The 21,431-nt window shown below is 32.3% G+C and overlaps 2 protein-coding genes across 2 annotated transcripts; both read right to left on the reverse strand.

The window, feature by feature from the left end:
* Positions 1 to 560, reverse strand: LOC150028839 (uncharacterized). The gene has a single exon (XM_090300380.1). It carries the CDS (start codon positions 487 to 489, stop codon positions 289 to 291), a length of 201 nt encoding a protein of 66 aa, XP_090156506.1. The 5' UTR covers positions 490 to 560; the 3' UTR covers positions 1 to 288.
* A 16,953-nt stretch (positions 561 to 17,513) lies between these two features.
* Positions 17,514 to 18,194, reverse strand: LOC137805612 (uncharacterized). Its single transcript, XM_068605553.2, has one exon. It carries the CDS (start codon positions 18,192 to 18,194, stop codon positions 17,514 to 17,516), a length of 681 nt encoding a protein of 226 aa, XP_068461654.2.
* Between the last annotated feature and the right edge of the window lie 3,237 nt (positions 18,195 to 21,431).

A 21,431-nucleotide genomic window follows, 5' to 3' on the forward strand; every position in this document is an offset into this window, starting at 1 on the left:
TTTGAAGAAGATGGTGCAAATTATGGTGGATAACATAAATTAATCAACTGCGTTTCTCATCATATTTAATCCACATCTCATTCTGGATAACAAACCCAGTGGCTAAACAATTCACATATATATATATATAGTGCATGCCTACATCAACATAAAGTCACCTAACACGTAATTTTGCAATTTAATAGCTTTCAATTAATTGACACCAAACTAATAATTAAGAGTTGAAGCGGACATTCTAGTATGTCAGTCGCTACAAGTTGGATAGTACTAGGTAACCGAACATATAGTTTATGCTGCAGGTGCGTAGTCGTAACTACCGTCGTCGTCGTCGTCGTCACCCTCCATGGACGCAGCTGGGACAAAACTTACAGAATCTCCATGCCCATTGAAAACACTTTCTTCAATGAAAGTTGGCGGAGCATGATGATTCTGATGGAGAGCATGATGGTTGTTGCAGCAGGGGGCAATGAGCTTGGAAGTGAATGCCATTTTTGGTAGGAGAGAATAAATGGAAGAAGGTATAAGAGAGTAGTGGTGTAAGTTGAGTTTGAGTAGAGAAGAGAGTGGATGGTGTTTATAAAGGGAAGGGTAAGTGTGGAGCTCGTGTGGCACAAGAAAGGCACGAGGGAAGTGTGTGGATTTATGCTTAGGGTGTGAGCATGACCCAGTCCCAGGATGTGTGGTGCTGTATCGACAAGCCACGTAGGAAGTCCTGTGGACACAACTCAGCAAAATAGCTGGAGACAGTAGCCAGAAATGTCAACATATTGGTGTTGTTGGAACCTTGGAGAGTGACAAAAGCATAACCAATCCTTCAATGCAAGGTTGGGTCATTTAAAGTGCAAGATTTGGGGCCTCAGGGGGTTGGTTTAGCTAGTGCTTTGCCTTTTAATACTAAACTTGGTTATATCTTTATATTAATTAATTAGCGTCGAATCTTTATCGTTCTTTAGGTGAATTAATGGATTATTTTAGTCTCTTCTTTCCCTTTTCGGCCTTTCTGTGGCCAATGGACTATGGCGACAAGGGGAATTAGTTCGATTTCATCATCTGTTATCTTCACCAAAAGCATCTGTTGGAATTAATTAACAATGATCACCTTTTCCTAGTGGCTTTTATTATTGATATTAGAGAGAAAACAAATCTTAATGGTTTAATTTTTTCACACTATCATTTATTCATAAAGATCACAAGTTTGTTAATGTCAATAATACGCATTTTAAAAGTTTCATGAAGTGTTTTTTTTTTATTGATCATTAAACTCTTATTATTATTTTGGGCGTTCGAAACCCCTGTACTTTCTCTCACCTTTTTTTCTTCCTTTCCTTTTTTGTAACTATTTACAAATTATCAAGAGAGAAGAGAATACTGAAGAACTAGTTGAAATCACATATGCATGTCTAATAAGTTAATTTTGTTTAATTCCACAATATTTTATTGCAGGCAAGTGAGTTTTTTATACTCAATGTTCTAATTTGTATAATTTATTATGAATTTAGGTAAAAAAAAATATTAATAATTTGAGAAATTTATTATGAATTTAGGTAGAAAAAAATTATTAATAATTTAAACAAGTTGTGTTTTGCTGACACAATTTCATACGAATTGATGCATGAAAACATTGAATTCATGTCATAGGTCTACAATCTTACTTGAAATAAGTTTTTATTGAGGATGTATTGCATGACTTTCACTAAGTCTTGAATTATGTTTAATTAAAGTAGTGTTGCGTTAGCACAACTTTAATATAAAAATAATATAATTGAGGTAGTGTCACAAATGCACGACTTGTATGAAATTTATATTAAAGTTATGTGACATGACTTTAACTTCTTGATTTTTTTTTGTTTTTTATTTTTTTAAAAATTAGAATAATTAACTGAATTATTAATTTAACAAATTTTATAAGTTTTAAAAAAATTGATAATTTTTATTTGAAAAATTAATTAAAAGAGTGGTGCTAAAACACTAACCCTATCCAAAAGCGTTAAAAGTCAAAATTATATAAATAAAAAATACTAAAAAATAAAATATTGATTTTCAAAATTTTGGTATTCTCAATCTCGTTCGAATATTACATTTCTTATCTCATTTTAAATAACTTTTATTTTTAATGCGTCTTAATCGTCTTAATCTATGTTTTCTTATCATTTAAAATTTTATTTTATAAAATTTTGTAAAATTTTTATTTTAATAATTTTATTTATTATTTTTATTATTATTTTTTTTAAAAAAAAATCAATAAATCTAAAGCCGATAACACTCGGCCTGGCTTTAGATTTGTTAATTTCATTTTATCAGCGAAATTTCATATATATATGAAATTGTAAATGAGTAATACGACTTTAATTATATTAATTTTGTATTTAAATCAGATATTGACGTGACAAATTTAGTTAAACATAAATCTTAAATTTAATCAAAGTCATGCACCATACGAGTCATGGAGATGTAAGACAACTTTTATTCTGAACGAAAATCGAAAATTGAAAATCCTATGACCCTGACACGTTTTCTTAAATAAGAATAAATTTAGCTTCAGTTTACATGACATCATTAGCTCTTGAATTTGTACAATATGATGATTTGAGATAATAAATATTGAGTTCCCGGACACAACGTAAGCTGGGCAGCATATCAAAAGAGAAACTGGTGATCTCACTTCACACGATACTTTGAATTGCTTCAGATGTCTTTGCATTATAAGGTCATGAATTTGGAAATTGTAAGTAAAATTTTGGGGTCTTCTAGTTAATAAATAAATTAATGATGAGCGGCTGCATTAAAGTATGTTAACATAGAAATAATAAAAATTTGTTATAATATTAAATTTGTTAAGCATAACATAGAAACAATAAATAAGTATTACACAACAACATCATGGTACAATTAACGTAGCTCCTTCAATTCTCACTAATATTCTAAGAAGATAAATGAGGTTATTATACACTCAAGCACGCTCTAAACTATGACAACAACTGTTGGATTGCATATATATAAATATTTCTTATTCCTCTACTTAGTTCTAAACAAACATTGGCAATTAACTTGTGGCAGGAGCATGAATTGTCGTCAACATCTCTAATCTTTTAAGCTGCAGGGGCATAATCATAATCACCGTCATCTTTATCATCATCATCACCTTCGAAAAGATTCATGAGTTGGTCGTACGCACACCATTCTTGATCATAGCGAACAATATCTTGGTGAAGCAAAGTGTTGTGAAGCAGAGACCCCATGTTGACTTGGTACTGAAAAAAAGAAAAGAAAAAGTAGAAGCAATAATAATGTAGGTAAAATATGAATTCAGTTGCTTAATTGATTGATGATGAAAAGGGAGAGGGTGGTGAGGTATATATAGTGATTCGAAGCTTTTAACGTTAAGGTGAATTGGTTTAGCTTCTGGAGTGAGGAGATAGGCACGTGGATAAATGCGGCTTAAGTTGATGAGTGTGCGTGAGACACGAGAGAATAAATCCTAGGTGGATGCTTAGGTGGCATGTACGAGGCACTTGCTAAATCTCATAAAGTGAACATATCGAATCTATGGAAACATGGAATGGAATGGTTTTGGAAGCTAGTGGGAGAAGAGAAGAAGCATGAGGACATTTGAGTCTGCATCTTAAGGTTCCCAACAACAACTATCACACACCCTAAACCCATGCATACCAATATTTCTCGCCAAATACCCTTTTGTAGAAAACAGTTGGGAATTGGAAGATTTCAAACTAAATCTAGAAAAATAAAAAGGTGTATGTGATGGCATACTAAAGATAGCTTAACAACCCATCACGTGTCTCCAACATTTCTCACCCTTTTATGTATTTCTCACCCTTTTACATGTATTTATGTGTAGGAATTAATTGTAAGGAATAAGAAAAGGAAAAAGGTTTGTAGAAACTGATTGAAAGTAATTGCACAAGATTGCAAAACTGTTGAACTAATTTTATTCATTTTGATTTACTTCAATAATATATATAATAAAATTACAATGACTGGAAGCTATAAAATATGAATACTAACCGTCCTGTGACCATTAATGCAATAATAACGACGGTAAAATAGTTTAAGGGTAATAAAATCAGAATTAATAATAATAAAATATAAATTAATAACCAACATCCTTCCTTAATTCTGATCTCAAACAACCTTCCCGACCAACATATCTCTTAACTTGATGAAAGCATTGATCTTCAATGACTTAGTGAGTGAAAATATCTGCAATCTGATCTTCTGATCTGCAGTATTCCAATTTGACCATGTTCTTTCCAACTTGGTCTCGTAGGAAGTGATATCGAATATCAATGTGTTTACTTCTTTGATAAAAAAAACGAATTCTTTGCAAGATTAATTGTAGAGACATTGTCAACATAAATCTTAATTGGAATATCTAGATTAAAACCAATTTGAGTTATGATGTTGTTTTTCTCAATCGCCATTAATTCTTCATTGATAGCCTTTTCCCATCTGGGTGTTGAATGACATCTATAAGTCTCACGGGTTCTGAATCTGCAAGAAAAGCAAAGTGAATCAACTCTTCATTGTCATCAACTTCATCATCAAGATTTACTTCACAATCTTGAAGGTGTACAGGTTGTCATTGTTGTCTTCTTGGTCGCTCCATCATAGTTGCAATTGGAGCTGCAACTTCAGGTTGAATTACAGCTTTAGGTTGAACTGCAGGTGCTTCAAGGGTGACTCCATCTTCCACATTATCATTCAAAACGTAAATATATCGTTTTTTTAATCCATTTCAGTTGCTGCATTCCATTGTCAGTCCTCATCTTCGGCAAATGTAACATCACGACTAACAATCTCCTTCTTTGTCATTGGAATGTACAATTTGTATCCCCGTGCTTATATCCAATGAAAATGGTTTTCTCTGCCTTATCATCCAACTTCGACCTTGTTGCCTTGGGGACATGAGCATAAGTAATTGACCCAAATACCTTCAAGTGTTGTACATTGGGTTTGAATATGCTCCATGCCTCAATCGGAGTTGTGTTAGGAACACTCCGAGTGGGTGATCTGTTTATCAAACATACCGCACATGTTACGGCCTCAACCCAAAAATAATTTGGCATACCTTTCGCTTTAAGCATGCTCCTCGCCATGTCCATGATTGTTTTATTCTTTCTGTCAACAACTTTGTTGTGTTGAGGTGTGTAGGGACAAGTTATGTTATGTTGCAACCCAAGTTCTTCACAGTGCCTCTTGAACTCATTAGACTTGTACTCACCCCTTTCATCACTACGCACCATCTTAATTTGTCTGTCACTCTGTCTTTCAACAAATGCTTTAAATATTTTAAAGCAGTGGAATACCTCATCCTTGCTTTTCAATAGATAAATCCATGTTTTCCTTAAAAAATCATCAATAAAGGTTAAAAAATACTTATTACCTCCAATTGATGATATGTTCATCGGGCCACAAACATCTGTATGAACAAGCTCTAAAAGAAATTTTGCACGCCAAGGCTCCTTAACAAATGGTATCCTGTGATTCTTTCCAAAAATGCAAGCCTCACACAATTGATGATGATGGTGAATATGGGGTAAACCATTCACTAAATTTCGTTTGGAGAGATTTTCCAAACTCTGAAAATTTAAGTGCCCAAAGCGTAAATGTCACAACCACGATTCATTATTCACTATTGCATTCAAGCACTTGAAATCACCCATATGAATATTTGCTGGAAACGTGCAGTTTTATGATAAAAAGGTTTTAAGAATCAAATTACCTTTTTTATAAAAAATTGAAAATTTATTTTCAACTATGTGCATCACATAACTTTTTCGGCCAATTGTCCCATACTCAACATATTACTTTTCATATCAGGTACATAGAAAACATCATAAATATAACTGTGATCACCATTATTCAATGTAATAAGAATTCGCCTTTTTCCAGTTATTGGAACAAACCTGCCATCACCAAATTTCACTTTTGTGCGAAATGAGTCATCCAAATCTGCAAACAACTCTTTCTGACCACACATATGATTTGTGCAACATGTATCCAAATACCAAGTTTGATTGTTTGGAGTTTCATTTGATATGGCTGCCATTAGTACTGCATGATCCTCTTCATCTTGTTCGTGATTACTATCTTCTTGAGCACAATTGGCAGCATGATTATCACCTTTTGATCTGCACTCATTTGCATAATGGACGCGTTTATGGCAATTATAACACTCAACATTTGATTTATTATAAATGTCTCCTCGTCCTCCGCGACCACGTTCTCCGCGCCAAGAGTTATTTGAACTTGGATTGTGATTGGAACCAGTGTTGTTTTGCTCAGCGCCTCCATGATTCTGGCCACCACGACCTTTGGTAGAATAGCTACCACCATGTCCCCGTCCTCTTCCTCGTGAACTACCGTGTTTATGATAGGAGCTACCAATTGAGGCTTGTGCTTGTAAAGTCTGTTCAATTGGTTTTTTAATATTATTGTCACTCATCCGCTGCTCATACGCTCATAGGGAACCAGACAATAACCTTACTGTCATTTTTTAAATGTCATTGGCCTCTTCAATTGCGGCAACAACATGTTCAAATCTGGGAGTTAAAGACCTCAAAATCTTCTCCACATTTGCCTACTCCGAATGTGTTTCACCATTGGTTTTCATATAATTTGTCAAGTCAATGCAAGAACTGTATTTATATAGACATCAATAGTCTCTATGGTTTCCATTTGCAGCAATTCATATTGGCGTCTTAGGGTTTGAAGACGCACCCTCTTGATCTTGTCATCACCTTTATAATTGGTTGACAAAATGATCCAAGCCTCATTTGTATTTGTTGCTCATTCTATCAGTTCAAACGTCTCGTCATTCATCCCTTGATGGATGAGATACAAAGCCTTATTATCCTTCTTCTTCTGATCACGATGCGCTACTCGTTGCGCTCAGTTGCATTAAAAGCTAATGTAAACACTCCACTCTGAACGACATCCCATAACTCATGATAATCAAACAAAACTCTCATTTGCACATACCACCGATTGTAATTTTTTCCGTCAATGATAGGGAGTAATAATTGAGTAGAGTTCATGATAACAGACTAACTCTCATACCAGTTGTATGAACTAATTAAAGGAAATAAAAGAAGGCAGAAGGTTGTAGAAACTGATTGAAGGTAATTGCATTAGATTGCAAAACTGTTGAGCTGGTCTCATTCATTTTGATTTACTTCAATAATATATATAATAAAATAGGAATACTAAACTGACCATTAATGCAATAATAATGGTCAAATAGTTTAAGAGTAATAAAATCAGAATTAATAATCAACATTATGTACTTCCTTAAGGTTTTGTTTACTACTATAAATAATTTATAAGATATCAATTAATAATATACAAATTTCAAATACTTATTTAATCCTTTTAATTATATAACCTTTTTATTTTTTAAATTTTATGCTTAAAAGTAATTCATTTTATAGTCCTACACATTTTGTTTGTTCAACTACAACATTAAATGAGTAATGCTGATAAAAAAAGAGAGTAATTATATATATATCATCGTCCAGTTTACTTTGTCATATAAGATATGGTTTATTTTCATATATTTTATTATTTAAAAGTTATATTCATAGTAATTTATAATTAACTAATGTAAATGTATATCAGCCATGTATTAGAAATAAATACACTGCGTACATTTTGTTTAGGCTAAAATATAATTTAACAGAAAAAAAGTTTGCTAACAAGGAGACGAGGAAATTAGTTTCATTATTTCTTATTGTACATGCAAAAATAAGCAAACAGTATATTACGAAGTGAACTTTAAGCCTAACTCAACCCCATAAAACCGGCTCATAGGGTTGAGGTTTGCACCCACTTATATACAATGAAAGGCTCTAATGTCTAGTCGATGTGGGATCTCCAACACACCCCCCTCACGCCGAGACTACCAACTCGTGCGTGGGACTATATATTATGGGTGGTCCGATAGCGGCCCGATAGCGGGTGGCCTGATAAGCCCAACAAATACTCGCTAGGATAGGCTCATGAAGAAATGCATTATTGACATCAAGTTGTTTTAAAATCCAATTTTTGGTAGTGGCAATAGCAAGCAGAAGGCGGAGGGTAGTGAGTTTAGCAACAGGTGCAAAAGTGTCTAAGAAATCAAGTCCTTCAAGTTGGGTAAACCCTTTGGCAACAACTCTAGCTTTGTGGCGCTCAACAGTGCCATCAGAATGGTATTTGATTTTATATACCCATTTACAACCAATAGTTTTCTTTCCTGGAGGGAGAGGGGTAAGTTGCCAAGTATTGTTAGCAGCAAGAGCTTGAAGCTCATCTTGCATGGCAGATTGCCAAGAAGCATGTTTGGAGGCTTCGTTATATGTCCGAGGTTCAGGATGAGAATTGATAGAGGAAATAACATTTCTAAAATTGGAAGATAAGGAATTGTAAGACAAGTAATTATGAATAGGATATCTACTACTTACAGTGTTGGTTGCAGTGTGGAAATCTGCAAGATAGGCAGGTTGTCGGTGAGGACGAGCTGATCTTCTTGGAAATTGGGGTGAGATGCTTCCTAGAGATGCAGGCGGTGATAATTCTGATGGAGGTACAATGTTGGATGCAGGAGCAGAGGCACTATTTGTTGGAAGATCATAGGATAATGAGGCTGGTGGGGGAACAGTATTGGGTGCAGGAGTAGAGGCACATGGCTTGACAGGAGGTGCAGTATCAGACAAAAAAATCAAAAGCAGAATTATATGCATTAGAAATAGGGAGAGATAAAGTGTTAGGGTCCTTAGGCAAACCACTGTCCAATTTATATGGAAAGTGGTTTTCATGAAAGATTACATGTCTTGATATCTCTATGCTATGAAACTTTAAATTTAAGATAATATAACCTTTTGTATTTTGCGGGAAGCCAAGAAAAATACATTTGATAGATCTATCATCTAATTTTTTCCTATGTGCAGTAATGGTACTAGCATAACAGAGACAACCAAACACTTTTAGAAAGGAAATGTCATATGGTTTTCCAAACAACTTTTCATGAGGAGTGATGTTATCAAGTAATGGAGTAGGAATAACATTTATTAAGAAAACAACATGATTTACAACAAATTCCCAAAAAATAGGAGGAAGATTTGCTTGAAAAAGTAAAGCCCGGGTTACATTTAGTATGTATTGATGTTTACGTTCTACAATGCCATTTTGTTGTGGTGTTTCAACACAAGATTTTTGATGTATAATTCCCTTTGAAGCATAAAAATTTGACATAGCAAACTCAACACCATTGTCAGTACGAATCGTTTTGATATTAGTTTTGAAATGATTTTGAACGAAAACAGTGAAGTTAATGATGTGTTGACGCACTTCAGATTTGTTATGCAGCAGAATAACCCAAGTATAACGCGAGTAATCATCAACAATAGTCAAGAAATAACAAAAACCTTGCATAGAAATTATGGAACATGGTCCCCAAATATCAAAGTGTACAAGATCAAAAATAGCAGAGGTAACAGTATTACTTAAAGTGAAAGGAAGTTTTCTCTGTTTTGCACGACTACAAGTGTCACATACATGATGAGTATCAACAGTAATAAAAGAGTATTGTTTGCTTAAGACATGTAATCTTTCATGTGAAGGGTGTCCTAGTCTATAATGCCATAGTGTTTTGTCTGTGATATTACAATTAATAAAAGGAGCAAAACAATGCGGTTTAGAATGACTAGAAGCAGGCAAGGTAGTGACAAGGTACAAGCCAGCGGTGGCTTTAACTGTACCAATCCTCTCTTGAGTGAGATTGTCTTGTATAATGCAGTGGGTTGAAGTGAAAGTTAAAGTGCATTTAAGTTGGTGTGTGAGTTTAGAAACAGATATTAAGTTTAATTGAAAATGAGGCACGTATAACACATCAGACAAATAAAACTGATCAGAAAAACGTACTAAACCAGAATATGTGGCATAAACAGTTTGTCCATTTGGAAGACTAATTAAGACAGGTTTAATTTTAGTATAAGTAGTAAAAACGTTCAAATTGTGACAAACATGATCAGTGTGGCACCATAATCAATAATCCAAGATTCTTTTATAGAAGATAGTGAAGAGAGAAACTTACCTGTTGAAGAATGCTCAGTATTGGGGATTTCATCCGTAGAGATGGTGTCGACTTGATTAATTTGAGTGTGAGGGGCAGGATCCTCAAGGTTTTGCTGACGCAAAATGTTGGTAAGGAATTGGCACTGTTGTGATGTAAGTTGAATCCCCTTTACATCCTGTTCTTTAGGAAAAAGCTCAGAAAAAGTGTCAGTAGTAATCATATTATTGGCTTGGGATGTCCAATTGGTGAATTTGTAGCCAGGAGGGAACCCATGCTTTTTATAACAGGTGTCAACAGTGTGGCCAAGACGATTACAAAAAGTGCAGACTTTTATAGTAAAAGAAAACTTTGAGGTTTTAACATTACCAGAAGGAAAACCCACTTTGCGAAAACAAACAGCCTCAGTATGACCATATTTACCATAAAAGTTGCTTGTAATAGTGTGACTACTATTAAGACTATGAAGACTAGGGTTTTCATTAAACATTGCCTAAAAGATTTTTAAAACCAATCAAGATTTTGAAAGAGAACAGAAAAAAATAAAAATAAAAAAATAACCAAGAACAGCAAAGAGGGAAATAAAAATCAGAGAGAAGCGCAGCAGAACTCTTCATTCGAAGAGCTCTGATACCATATTACGAAGTGAACTTTAAGTCTAACTCAACCCCATAAAATCGGCTCATAGGGTTGAGGTTTGCACCCACTTATATAAAAATGAAAGGCTCTAATCTCTAGTCGATGTGGGATCTCCAACACAGTAATCATTTAATCGATACATTATAGGTAAGAATCTAACAAATTAAATTTAGAATAAAAGTGATATATTTTAAATGATATAATTTTATTATTAAAATAAAAAGAGTATATAATTAGTTAAGAGGTTTCATTTTAAAAGAATTATCATCCCTTAAAGTTCTTTTTTCCTTTCTTCTATATTTTCTCTAACATTATGACCTCTTCGCTCATCCGTTTTACAATCAGAGTAAATTTGTCAGGGTAGATGTTGTTGCATGTGAGGTTTCTAGCTTCAAGATTTGTCTCAGTTAACTACGGATTCTAGAGATGTAATTAGATTTTTTATTAGAACTTTATGGTGTATGTTAAGTCATTCTTAAGCTTTTGTAAGACTTGAAGCTTTTTGTGAGCACCTGCTAAAAAACTAAGGAAAACTAATTTATTTACAATAGAACCCTAAGTTAGAAGATCTGGATGTGGGAATGACGTGGTCACCAATTCCAAATTTTATTTGCATGATTTATTGTTTCTGAGTAATGCAACGAAGAATTACAATAGGTTGCTTTGACTTATAAATTAGAATTATGAAGTAGAGGTATAAAAAATAGGAAAAAAAATAAGTTTCTAAAGATTAAATAGTACATCAACACATCTCTTCTTAATCATGCATCCAAACAGGAAAATAAATAAAAACACTACTTTTTTATTTTTCATATAATTCTCTTGTTGATCTAATCTTAAATAATTCTAAATCTTTATAATATTGATATCTAAATCTTTAGTATTAAAAAAATATTTTTACACAATTAAATATTATTATTAGTATAAATAACTTGTTTACTAGTTTGTATATTTGAAAGGAGTTGTCATTTTTTTTCATAAATCAGTTGATCGTTAAGTATTGGAATAACTATTTTCCATTAAGAAGATTTAAGAAAAAATCTTGTCAACCAAAATGGACTTATTGGTATAAAATAATTTTGGAAGAACAATACAATTCGAGCTAGAATGGATAAAGAAAAGTCACAACTACATCGTACAAGAACCAGACAAGTGTTGTGTTCTACTTAAAAAAAAAAATAGAACACGAAAGAAGTTCAACGGTGAGGTAGCACTATGCAACAATGATAATAAAGAATTGACAACGACAATGGAGAATGGAAGCTACAAAACCCCGTGAGAAAAAAAAAACAAAACGGAAGCTACAAAATTCCTTACGGAAATACTGCCCAAAACTCCGCCTTCAACCCGAACAAAATTACAAAAACTATTTATCGGTCCAATATCAAGGTGTACAGCGGAATAAAATCAAATAAAATGAAGAAAAAAAACTTATAAGAAATCAAATCATACTCCGTTTTAAAATCAAATATATATTTTTTAAAAATAATTTATGGTTCATGTATTCAAGTAAATAATATTTAGTTTAAAATAGGAATTCCATTTTTCCTAAAAGACTCGGTGGAAACAGACAATTTCATACCTAATTCTATCATCTTTCGGGGAATTTCTTTTTCCAGTTTTGATAAGTTTGCAATAGATTTAACTATAGTTAAATCTTTTTTTATTTCATTTTTTTATAAAAGTTTTTTAATCTTATTCTTTACAAATTAAAAAAAAAGTTTGACTGTAAGGTTACGGTTAAAAATCTCACATCGACTAAAAATAAAAATATTTTATTGTATATAAATGAGTGTAAACCTCGTCTCATAAATCGATTTTATGGATTGAGTTAAACTTAAAGTTCATTTCGTAATAGTTACAACTTCTAAAAAATCCACAAATAGTATTTATACCTAATGAGTAGATGAAATATTGTTAATTAGGTACGAATTTTAAATGAATTATTTAAAAATTAAAAATATACCACAATTCATTTTCAAACACTAACTTAACTTACAAGTCCTTTAAGTGAAACTTTTGGTTCAAAGAATTTAACTATATTAGAAGTTTACATTGTTTATCGTGTTTGACCTGTTATTTAGTTGACTTAAAGTTGAATTAGATGTATAGGAAACTAAAAAAATAAATAAAGATAAGCAGTTTAATACGATTGAAAGAATACTAATAACAATAAAATCATACACAGTACATATATATAATCAAAGTATTATGTTAATAAAATATACTAATATTATACAATTAAAATTCATATTTTTTTATAATTATTAAACTCTACAAAAATCCAAAGATTAAAATTTTTATACTATCATTTTGACTTTTTTATATTATATAAAAAATATAAAATTATTATAATGATACTTTTAAATTTGTCACTACTAAATCAGTTTGGTCACTATTTTATACTGGTACGAAGTGTTACATGCTAATTATGGTTACAAGGGTATGTATTATCTATCCTATACTTTTCAAGTTGTACCTTTGTAAAAATTAAAAATCTAAATTTATCTTTCTAAAAATAAATTATCAGTAGGTTTTTACTTTACAGTTTTAAATTTATATCTTTCTAAAAATAAATTATCAGTAGGTTTTTACTTTCCAGTTTTAATCTTAGATTGTGTACAATTTGGTGACATGATGAACTAGTTTAACATGATGACTAGTATATATGAGTTTGATCAATTTGTCTTTTTAAATATATATTAATTGTTAGAGATCTCGTATAGCTAAGAATAATAATATTTTATACTATATAAGTGAGTCTAAATCTTACCTTATAAACTAATTTTATAAGATTAAGTTAGACTTAGTCCACAGCTTAAGATGTATCAGAGTCATTTAGTGTCTATCCTAATGAAAGTTTGTTAAGCTTATCATATCATTCGCTATCAATCGTTATCCGATCACCTAATAACACGGTAGCCACTTTTATGCTATCTAACATAGCAGAAGCGGTGCCGCTAGATGAACGCAAAATGATCAGTGATAGAGAAGCGTGCACCGACAAAGGCACACAATTAAGATAGACACAACTTTGGAGAAGAAAGTAAAAATTTGATAAGCTTGTATTACGTGTCTTTCATTACAAGGTAAAGAATATTTAATGGAAGACTCTTCCTAATAGAGTTGGGCCTAAGGGTTACAATTAACAGAACCTAATGGACCCATAACTAAGAAACTGTTATAACAAAAAGTAAAGAAAAATTGTTATTATTAAATGACAGAAACTTACTGTTATCACACCCCCCCCCCCCCCCCCCTCAAGCTGGGAATAGATGTTTTTCATTCCCAGCCTTTCATACAAGCTCTTTGAAGGCAGAAGGATGGAGAGGTTTGGTGAGGATGTCAGCTGTTTGCATGGCAGAGGAGATCAGAAGTAATTTGAGAAGTCCTGCATTGAGCTTTTCTCTGACGATGTGACAATCGATTTCAATATGTTTGGTGCGCTCATGAAAGACTTGGTTAGAGGCAATCTGTATGGCAGATTGGTTGTCACAATATAGGGTTGAAGGAGCGATGAAAGGGACGTCTAGGTGCTGAAGAAGAAAGGTCAACCATTGGAGTTCACAGGTAGTGGCAGTAAAGGCTTTATATTCTGCTTCAGAGGAGCTTTTGGATATGGTTTGTTGCTTTTTGGATTTCCATGATATGAGGGATTCACCCAAAAAAACAGAAAAGCCAGTGACAGATTTTCTTGAATCAGGACATGTAGCCCAATCTGAATCACTATAAGCCATTAAATGCATGGAGCTATTGCTAGATAAAAAAATACCAGATCCAGGATTACCTTTAAGGTATCTCAGAATGCGAAAGGCAACTTGATTATGGTTGTTGGTGGGTGCAGAAACAAATTGGCTTAGATTGTGAACACTGAAAGCAATGTCAGGCCTGGTGTTGGTTAGATAAATCAAACGTCCAATAGGTTTGCGATAAGCCGAGGCTTCGTCATCATTCAGCGGAGTTCCTTCAGTGATGGAAAGCCGAGATGAATGTGTCATGGGAGTGGGCATAGGGGCACAATTTTGCATGCCCGTTTCATGTAGGAGATCAATGGTGTCTTTTCTTTGACTGAGGTGTATGCCAAAGTTGTTGCGGGCTACTTCAAGACCTAAGAAATAAGTGAGAGCGCCTAGATTCTTGATCTTAAAATGTTGGTCCAGCAGGTTGGTGATATGAAGAATTTCAGCTTTGTCATTGTTAGTCAACACAATATCATCCACATAGACAAGTAATGCAGTTGTATTAGAATCAGAATGTTTTAAAAATAAGGAGTGGTCTGCATTAGATATAATGTATTTATTCGAAATTAAGAAGGATGATAGTTTTGCATACCATTGCCTGCCAGCCTGGCGAAGCCCATAGAGAGACCTTTGAAGTTTGCAAACACGGTTGGAGTGGGGAAGACAAAACCAGGAGGTGGTTTCATATAGACTTCTTCAATCAAGTCACCATGTAAGAAAGCATTGTTGACGTCAAGTTGAGTGAGGGTCCAATTATTGGCAGCAGCAATTGCTATGAGTAATCGAAGAGTGGTTAATTTGGCAACAGGGGCAAAGGTATCTAGAAAGTCAAGGCCTTCTAGTTGGGTATAGCCTTTAGCTACTAAGCGATCTTTATATCTTTCTATGGTTCCATCAGACCTATGTTTGATCTTATAAATCCAGCGACAGCCAATGGCGATTTTGCCAGGGGGTAGAGATGTCATGGTCCATGTGTTGTTAGTGGCTAGAGCATGTAGTTCATCTTTCATGGCTTGCTGCCAGCAATTGTGCTTAGAGGCCTCAGTGTAATTACGTGGTTCCATGTGAGATGAAATAGAAGAAATAGTTTTTTTAAAGTTGGGTGATAAGGAGTGATATGAAATGAAATTACAAAGAGGCTATTTAGTACTTACATTGTTTGTGAGCGGTAATTCAGTTTGAAAGTCTTCTAGGTATGTAGGAGGTCGTCGTGGACGTGTGGAGCGTCTTGGGTGTGCATCCATACCAACTTCAAGAGGAGGAGGTGCATCCAGAACAGCTTCAGAAGGATGATGTGTCGGAGTCTCTGGAGGAGCAAGATCAAAAGAAAAATCACAGTTTGAATCATAGTTAGGGGGAAGGGGTAGAGATAAATCATTGTGATTTTTCTGGTGTGCAGTGTTCATTTTATATGGAAAATGATCTTCATGAAAAACAATGTGTCTCGATACTTCAATATTATGGTTAGTGAGATTTAGAAAAAGATAACCCTTAGTGTTGGGTTGAAAGCCAAGAAAAATACCATGAACAGAATGTGCATCAAGTTTCTTTCTATGGGCAATAAGAGTATTAGAGTAACACAAGCATCCAAAAACATGTAAGCAAGAGAGATCAAAAAGCTTTCCATTAAGTTTTTCATAGGGTGAAGTGTTGCGTAAAAAGGGGGTGGGAATGCAATTAATAAGGAGGGCAACGTGTTGTACAGCAAAATCCCAAAAAAAAGGGAGTAGGTTAGCTTGAAAAAACAAGGCACGGGTTACATTCAAGAGGTGTTGGTGTTTTCTTTCAACTATGTCATTTTGTTCAGGAGTTTCAACACATGTAGTTTGATGAATAATGCCTTTAGATGAGAAAAAATCTTTCATAGCAAATTCAATACCATTATCAGTTCTAATAATTTGAACAGTAGTTTGAAATTGATTTTCAGCATAGGCAATGAATTTAAGAATGTGATTACGGACTTCAGATTTATTATGTAAGAGAATGATCCAAGTATAGAGAGAGAAATCATCCATAATAGTTAAAAAAAATATCTAAAACCACGCATAGAAACAATCGAACATGGTCCCCAAATGTCCATGTGAAGTAATTCAAAACTTTTAATAGTGACAGATTTACTTAAAGCAAAAGATAGTTTCTTCTGTTTTGCACGGTGGCAAGCATCACATACATGCAGTTTTTCAGCAAAAATGTAAGGGTATTTATTTTTCAAGACATCCAATCTCTCATCAGAGAGGTGGCCCAGTCTGTAATGCCACAAGTTCATGTTTTCAACAACACAATTGAAAGAAGAAACCGTATAAGAAGCAATATTATTTCTAAGACTAGAGGATTCAATAATGTATAGACCAGCTTTAGCATCAACTAAACTAATCCTCTCTTTGGTTTGGTTGTCCTGTATCAAACAATGGGTAGAAGAAAATATTAAATTGCAGTTTAGGATGAGACTGAGTTTTGAAGCAGATATGAGGTTAAAATCAAATTGAGGAACATATTAAACATCAGTAAGATGCAGTTTGTCATTGAAAATAATGGTTCCAGAAAATTGGGAAAAAACATGATGACCATTAGGTAGGCTGATTTGAATGGGTTTAATGCTCTTATAAGAAGAATATTCAGATAGAGATATGCATACATGGTCAGTGGCCCCTGAGTCTATAAGCCAATAGTTTTTAGCATTTTGTAAATCATTTAAAGCGTAAACATTACCAGTTGGAGACTGTTCAGCAGCTTTGGGTGGGGAATTCACAGTGAAAGATCCCACTTGATTTACTAGTGCTTGGCTGGTAGTGGCTCCATTAGAATGTTGCTTGAGAATGTCAGCTAGGCTCTGATACTGCTGCACAGTGAGGCGAAAAGCACCATTTTCCTGTTCTTTCTTGGCATGCTCAGGAAAAATATCATTAGATATTACAGCATTAGCAACATTAGTTTTATGAAGCTTATAACCCGGGGGGGGGGGGGGGGTAACCATGCTTCTTGTAACAACTATCAACAGTATGACATGTCCTATTACAGTGGGTACATAGCTTCTTGTTGTTACTGCTAAATTTATAAACTTTGTTTTATTGATTAGGAAAACCAATTTTGCGGAAGCAAGCATTTTCGGTATGACCATTCTTACCACAAAAAGAGCAAACAGCAGGGATACTCCGATTGGAATTGACACTATTAACACTGGTGATTAGAAAATTGCTGGCTAATTGGCGCTCTTGTTGAGCCACAAGAGAAAAAATCTTGGTTATGGGAGGTATGGGTTCCATAAGAAGAACATGGGATCTTATATTATGATACTGATCATTCAGTCCACACAAGAATTGCATAGCCCGATCTTCACACCTTCTTTTATTAATGATAGATAAAACGGAACAAGAACATTTGGTCGCACAAACACATATAGGATTAGGCCTAAAATTTTCCAATTCATCCCAAACAATTATGAGTTTAGTGAAAAATTCAGTAACAGATAAATCCCCTTGTTTTAAAGAAGCAACTTCCAATTGAAGATCAGAAATTCTAGACAAGTCCCCTTGTGAAAACCTAATTTTCAAATCATCCCAAATATCCAAAGCAACGTCCATCCAAATAATGCTTTGTCTAATAGGAGTGGATACAAAATGGACTAACCATGATACCACCATATTATTACATCTTTTCCAAGCCGAGTATGTTGGGTGTTTCTCATCTGAACAGGGATGCGAAGCTTGGATGAATTCCGCCTTGTTCTTCGCACTTAGGGTCGTCATCACCGACCTACTTCAAGAGTGATAATTGGTGGAGTCCAGCACCGGCGAGACCAACGGCGCGACTGGGTTTTTGTTAGGGTGCAGATAGAGGTAGCTAGCTTGTTGATTTGATTGGCCAAATGGAACCTACTGCATTGTGGATTCTTCGGCCATTACTGAAAAAAATGGGGAAACCAATATTAGTTTCAAGAATACAAGAGATTTAAAAGAAAATGATCAAGATGTAGAGTGCGCAACAGAGCTCTTCAAAAGAAGAGCACTGATACCATAATAACACGGTAGCCACTTTTATGTTATCTAACATAGCAGAAGCGGTGCCGTTAGATGAACGCAGAATGATCAGTGGTAGAGAAGCGTGAACCTACAAAGGCACACAATTGAGATAGGCACAACTTTGGAGAAGAAAGTAAAAAAATTGAGAAACTTGTATTACGTGTCTTTCATTACAAGGTAAAGAAGATTTAATGGAAGACTCTTCCTAAAAGAGTTGGGCCTAAGGGTTACAATTAACAGAACCTAATGGACCCATAACTAAGAAACTGTTATAACAAAAAGTAAACAAAAACTGTTATTATTAAATAACAGAAACTAATATTCTTATAGTCACCTATAAATATATAGTTACACACATGAGTTGAAAGGGCTCGGGTGAAGGAATGTGTTATCTCATATCGATTATAGATAAAGACATTTCATAGTATATAAGTAAATGCAAACCTCATCTTATAAACTTATTTTATAAGGTTGAGCTAGACCTAAAGTTCAAATTAATATTTAAATTTAAATTTTAGTATATATTTTAAACAATATATATAATATGATAAGTTTCAAGATTTACGGGTCTAATGCAAGTAATTCAAACATAACACAAATTCAGTATATAGTAGAATAAGTTGAGAGGATTAAACTTCTCAATTGACCCCACCAAGATTGATGACTAAATCCTAAGAAAAATTAGGAAACAAGGGATTTTTAAAGCAAAAATAACTTACTCTGTTTGAAAATCTAATCAGATAGAAATATTTCTTAACTTCTCAGCTAGAGCGTGGTATGATCAAATTCTAAAATAGAATAAGTAAGAAATTAAGAGAGAAAATAGAAGGAAAAGATGATGGAAGAAAGAAAAAGAATGGTGCATGCAAGTTTTTTTCTTAACAAAAAGTATAAAAAAGAAAAGAGAGAAAAGGGCGTACAGAATTTGGAAACGTAAATAGCAAAAGCCTATTTTTTTTTACACAAACTAAATTGAAGTATTTTCAAGTCAATCTTTTCATGACCCAATTTTTTTGATCCTAGCTTGTAAAAAAGTTTATTAGAACAAATTAATATATATATATATATATATATATATATATATATATATATATATATATATATACTAACTCCCTATAGTTCACAGTTCGCATCAAATACACACTATCAAGAGATTGAATCCACTTACACTAAGATTTAGATTTTAAATTTTAGACACGAATTAAATTTATCCCATTTTAACATACCTAATTCATTGTCAAATCTAAACTCAAGAAATAGAAAAAAAAGTACCTAAAAAATGTGTCTATTTCCCATTAATAATTTCATCAAACAAATAGTTTCATATTTTCAGATCATATTAAGAAATTATGAATTTTTTTTTGTTCAGACAAAAAAAAATGGTAAAATAAGTCTAATTTTGTGAGTTATGACTATATATTAATAGTTTTCTAGCTTTATATTATTTTTTTATGACTAATTTTATTCATCTAACTGAAATTTGTTATTTCTAAATTATTATTTTAGTAAACTTAGTAAAAAAAACGCTTTTACTATTTTCGATTACATCAATCAATTATACATACAGTCTATGATTTACAAAAGACTAGTTGGAAAGCTAGCTTAAAGGTGAAAAGTTAGCTAAAAATTAAAAGAGTTGTAGTTAAAGGGAAAAGTTGGTAAATGTTAATAAACTAGCTTATTATATTATAACTTTTTAATGAAGTTATTTATTAAAATAGGTTATATAAAATGAAAAAAAGAGACATATAATGTTAATTTTTTGGTGTTTTTTTATATTTGCAAATCAATAACTTTAATTTAAATTGATGTATATATATAAAAGAAAAAGTACCTTGTATAAAATATTAAAAGATAAATTTAATAAATAAATTAAACATAAAAATATAAAATATAAAAAATAATTAGATTAAGTCTAATTTTAAACAACATTACAAATTAATAAAAAAAAATTATCAAACATTGTCAAGGTCGTTTAACAAGTAGAATAATTATAAGAACGACAACAAATTTTAAAAATCAGCAACAAAGTACAAACTGGTTAAAATTTAAAAACTTAAAACTATAAAGCTTAAATAAAATTTTCCCACATAAATTTACAAACTTGTATATCTTCTTCAATAAAAAATTTATGTTGTTTCGTTTTTTTATAGAAACATTTATTTCAATTTTTTTGTTTACATCTTTGTTAATAATGGACTGAAACTGATACATGCATCTTTTTTGTTCCTAATAATTTTTTATATTTTTTTTGGTGTTTAATATTTTTTTCCATTTTAATCGTTATAAATATTTTTTATATTAGTCTTTAGTGTTTATTGGAATAATTTAAATGATAAGCTGTTTACTGAGTAAATAAATAACTAAGTGTATATGTTTTAAATTTTTTAAAATAATCAACTTGGTCAAATAATGTTAATTTCTTATATTCAGAGTTTGCATAATACTCACACTACTCTCTCTTGATTTTATTGTTGAATTGGGAACATTAAAACAGATACAGGATTAAAGTCCTAAAAGAAAACAACACTACTTTCATAATATTGTTTATTTTTTATTCAAAAAAAATTATTAAAAATATATGTGCTAGTTTTAATTTAAATTACTTAATAAATTATTCATTATTTAAAGCATGATAATAAACAATAAACAGAAAATTATTAAATAACAATCAAATTTAAAAAAAATCATTATATTTAAAAATTAAAAAATTATTTATATGTAAAATGATTTTTATTATTAATAAAATTTTATAAAATAATTTTTAAATTAGTATATAAATTAATTATCTAAACTTTAATTACTAATATTTTAGATTTTAAATTATTCTAAATAACTAATAGAAACTAATTTGAAATATAAAGTAAGAAGTAGATAAAACTTTGGTAACTAATATTTCATAAAATTTCTTAATAATAAAAAATTTATTTTAAATATTAATAATTTTTTATTTATAAAATAGAC

This window comes from Phaseolus vulgaris, chromosome 3 (genome assembly GCF_051622355.1).
Source record: "Phaseolus vulgaris cultivar YP4 chromosome 3, ASM5162235v1, whole genome shotgun sequence".
Taxonomy (NCBI): domain Eukaryota; kingdom Viridiplantae; phylum Streptophyta; class Magnoliopsida; order Fabales; family Fabaceae; genus Phaseolus; species Phaseolus vulgaris.

Coding starts and splice junctions, on each gene's coding strand:
- LOC150028839 (XM_090300380.1), bottom strand. CDS start 489: ATGGCATTCACTTCCAAGCTCATTGCCCCCTGCTGCAACAACCATCAT.
- LOC137805612 (XM_068605553.2), bottom strand. CDS start 18,194: ATGACGACCCTAAGTGCGAAGAACAAGGCGGAATTCATCCAAGCTTCG.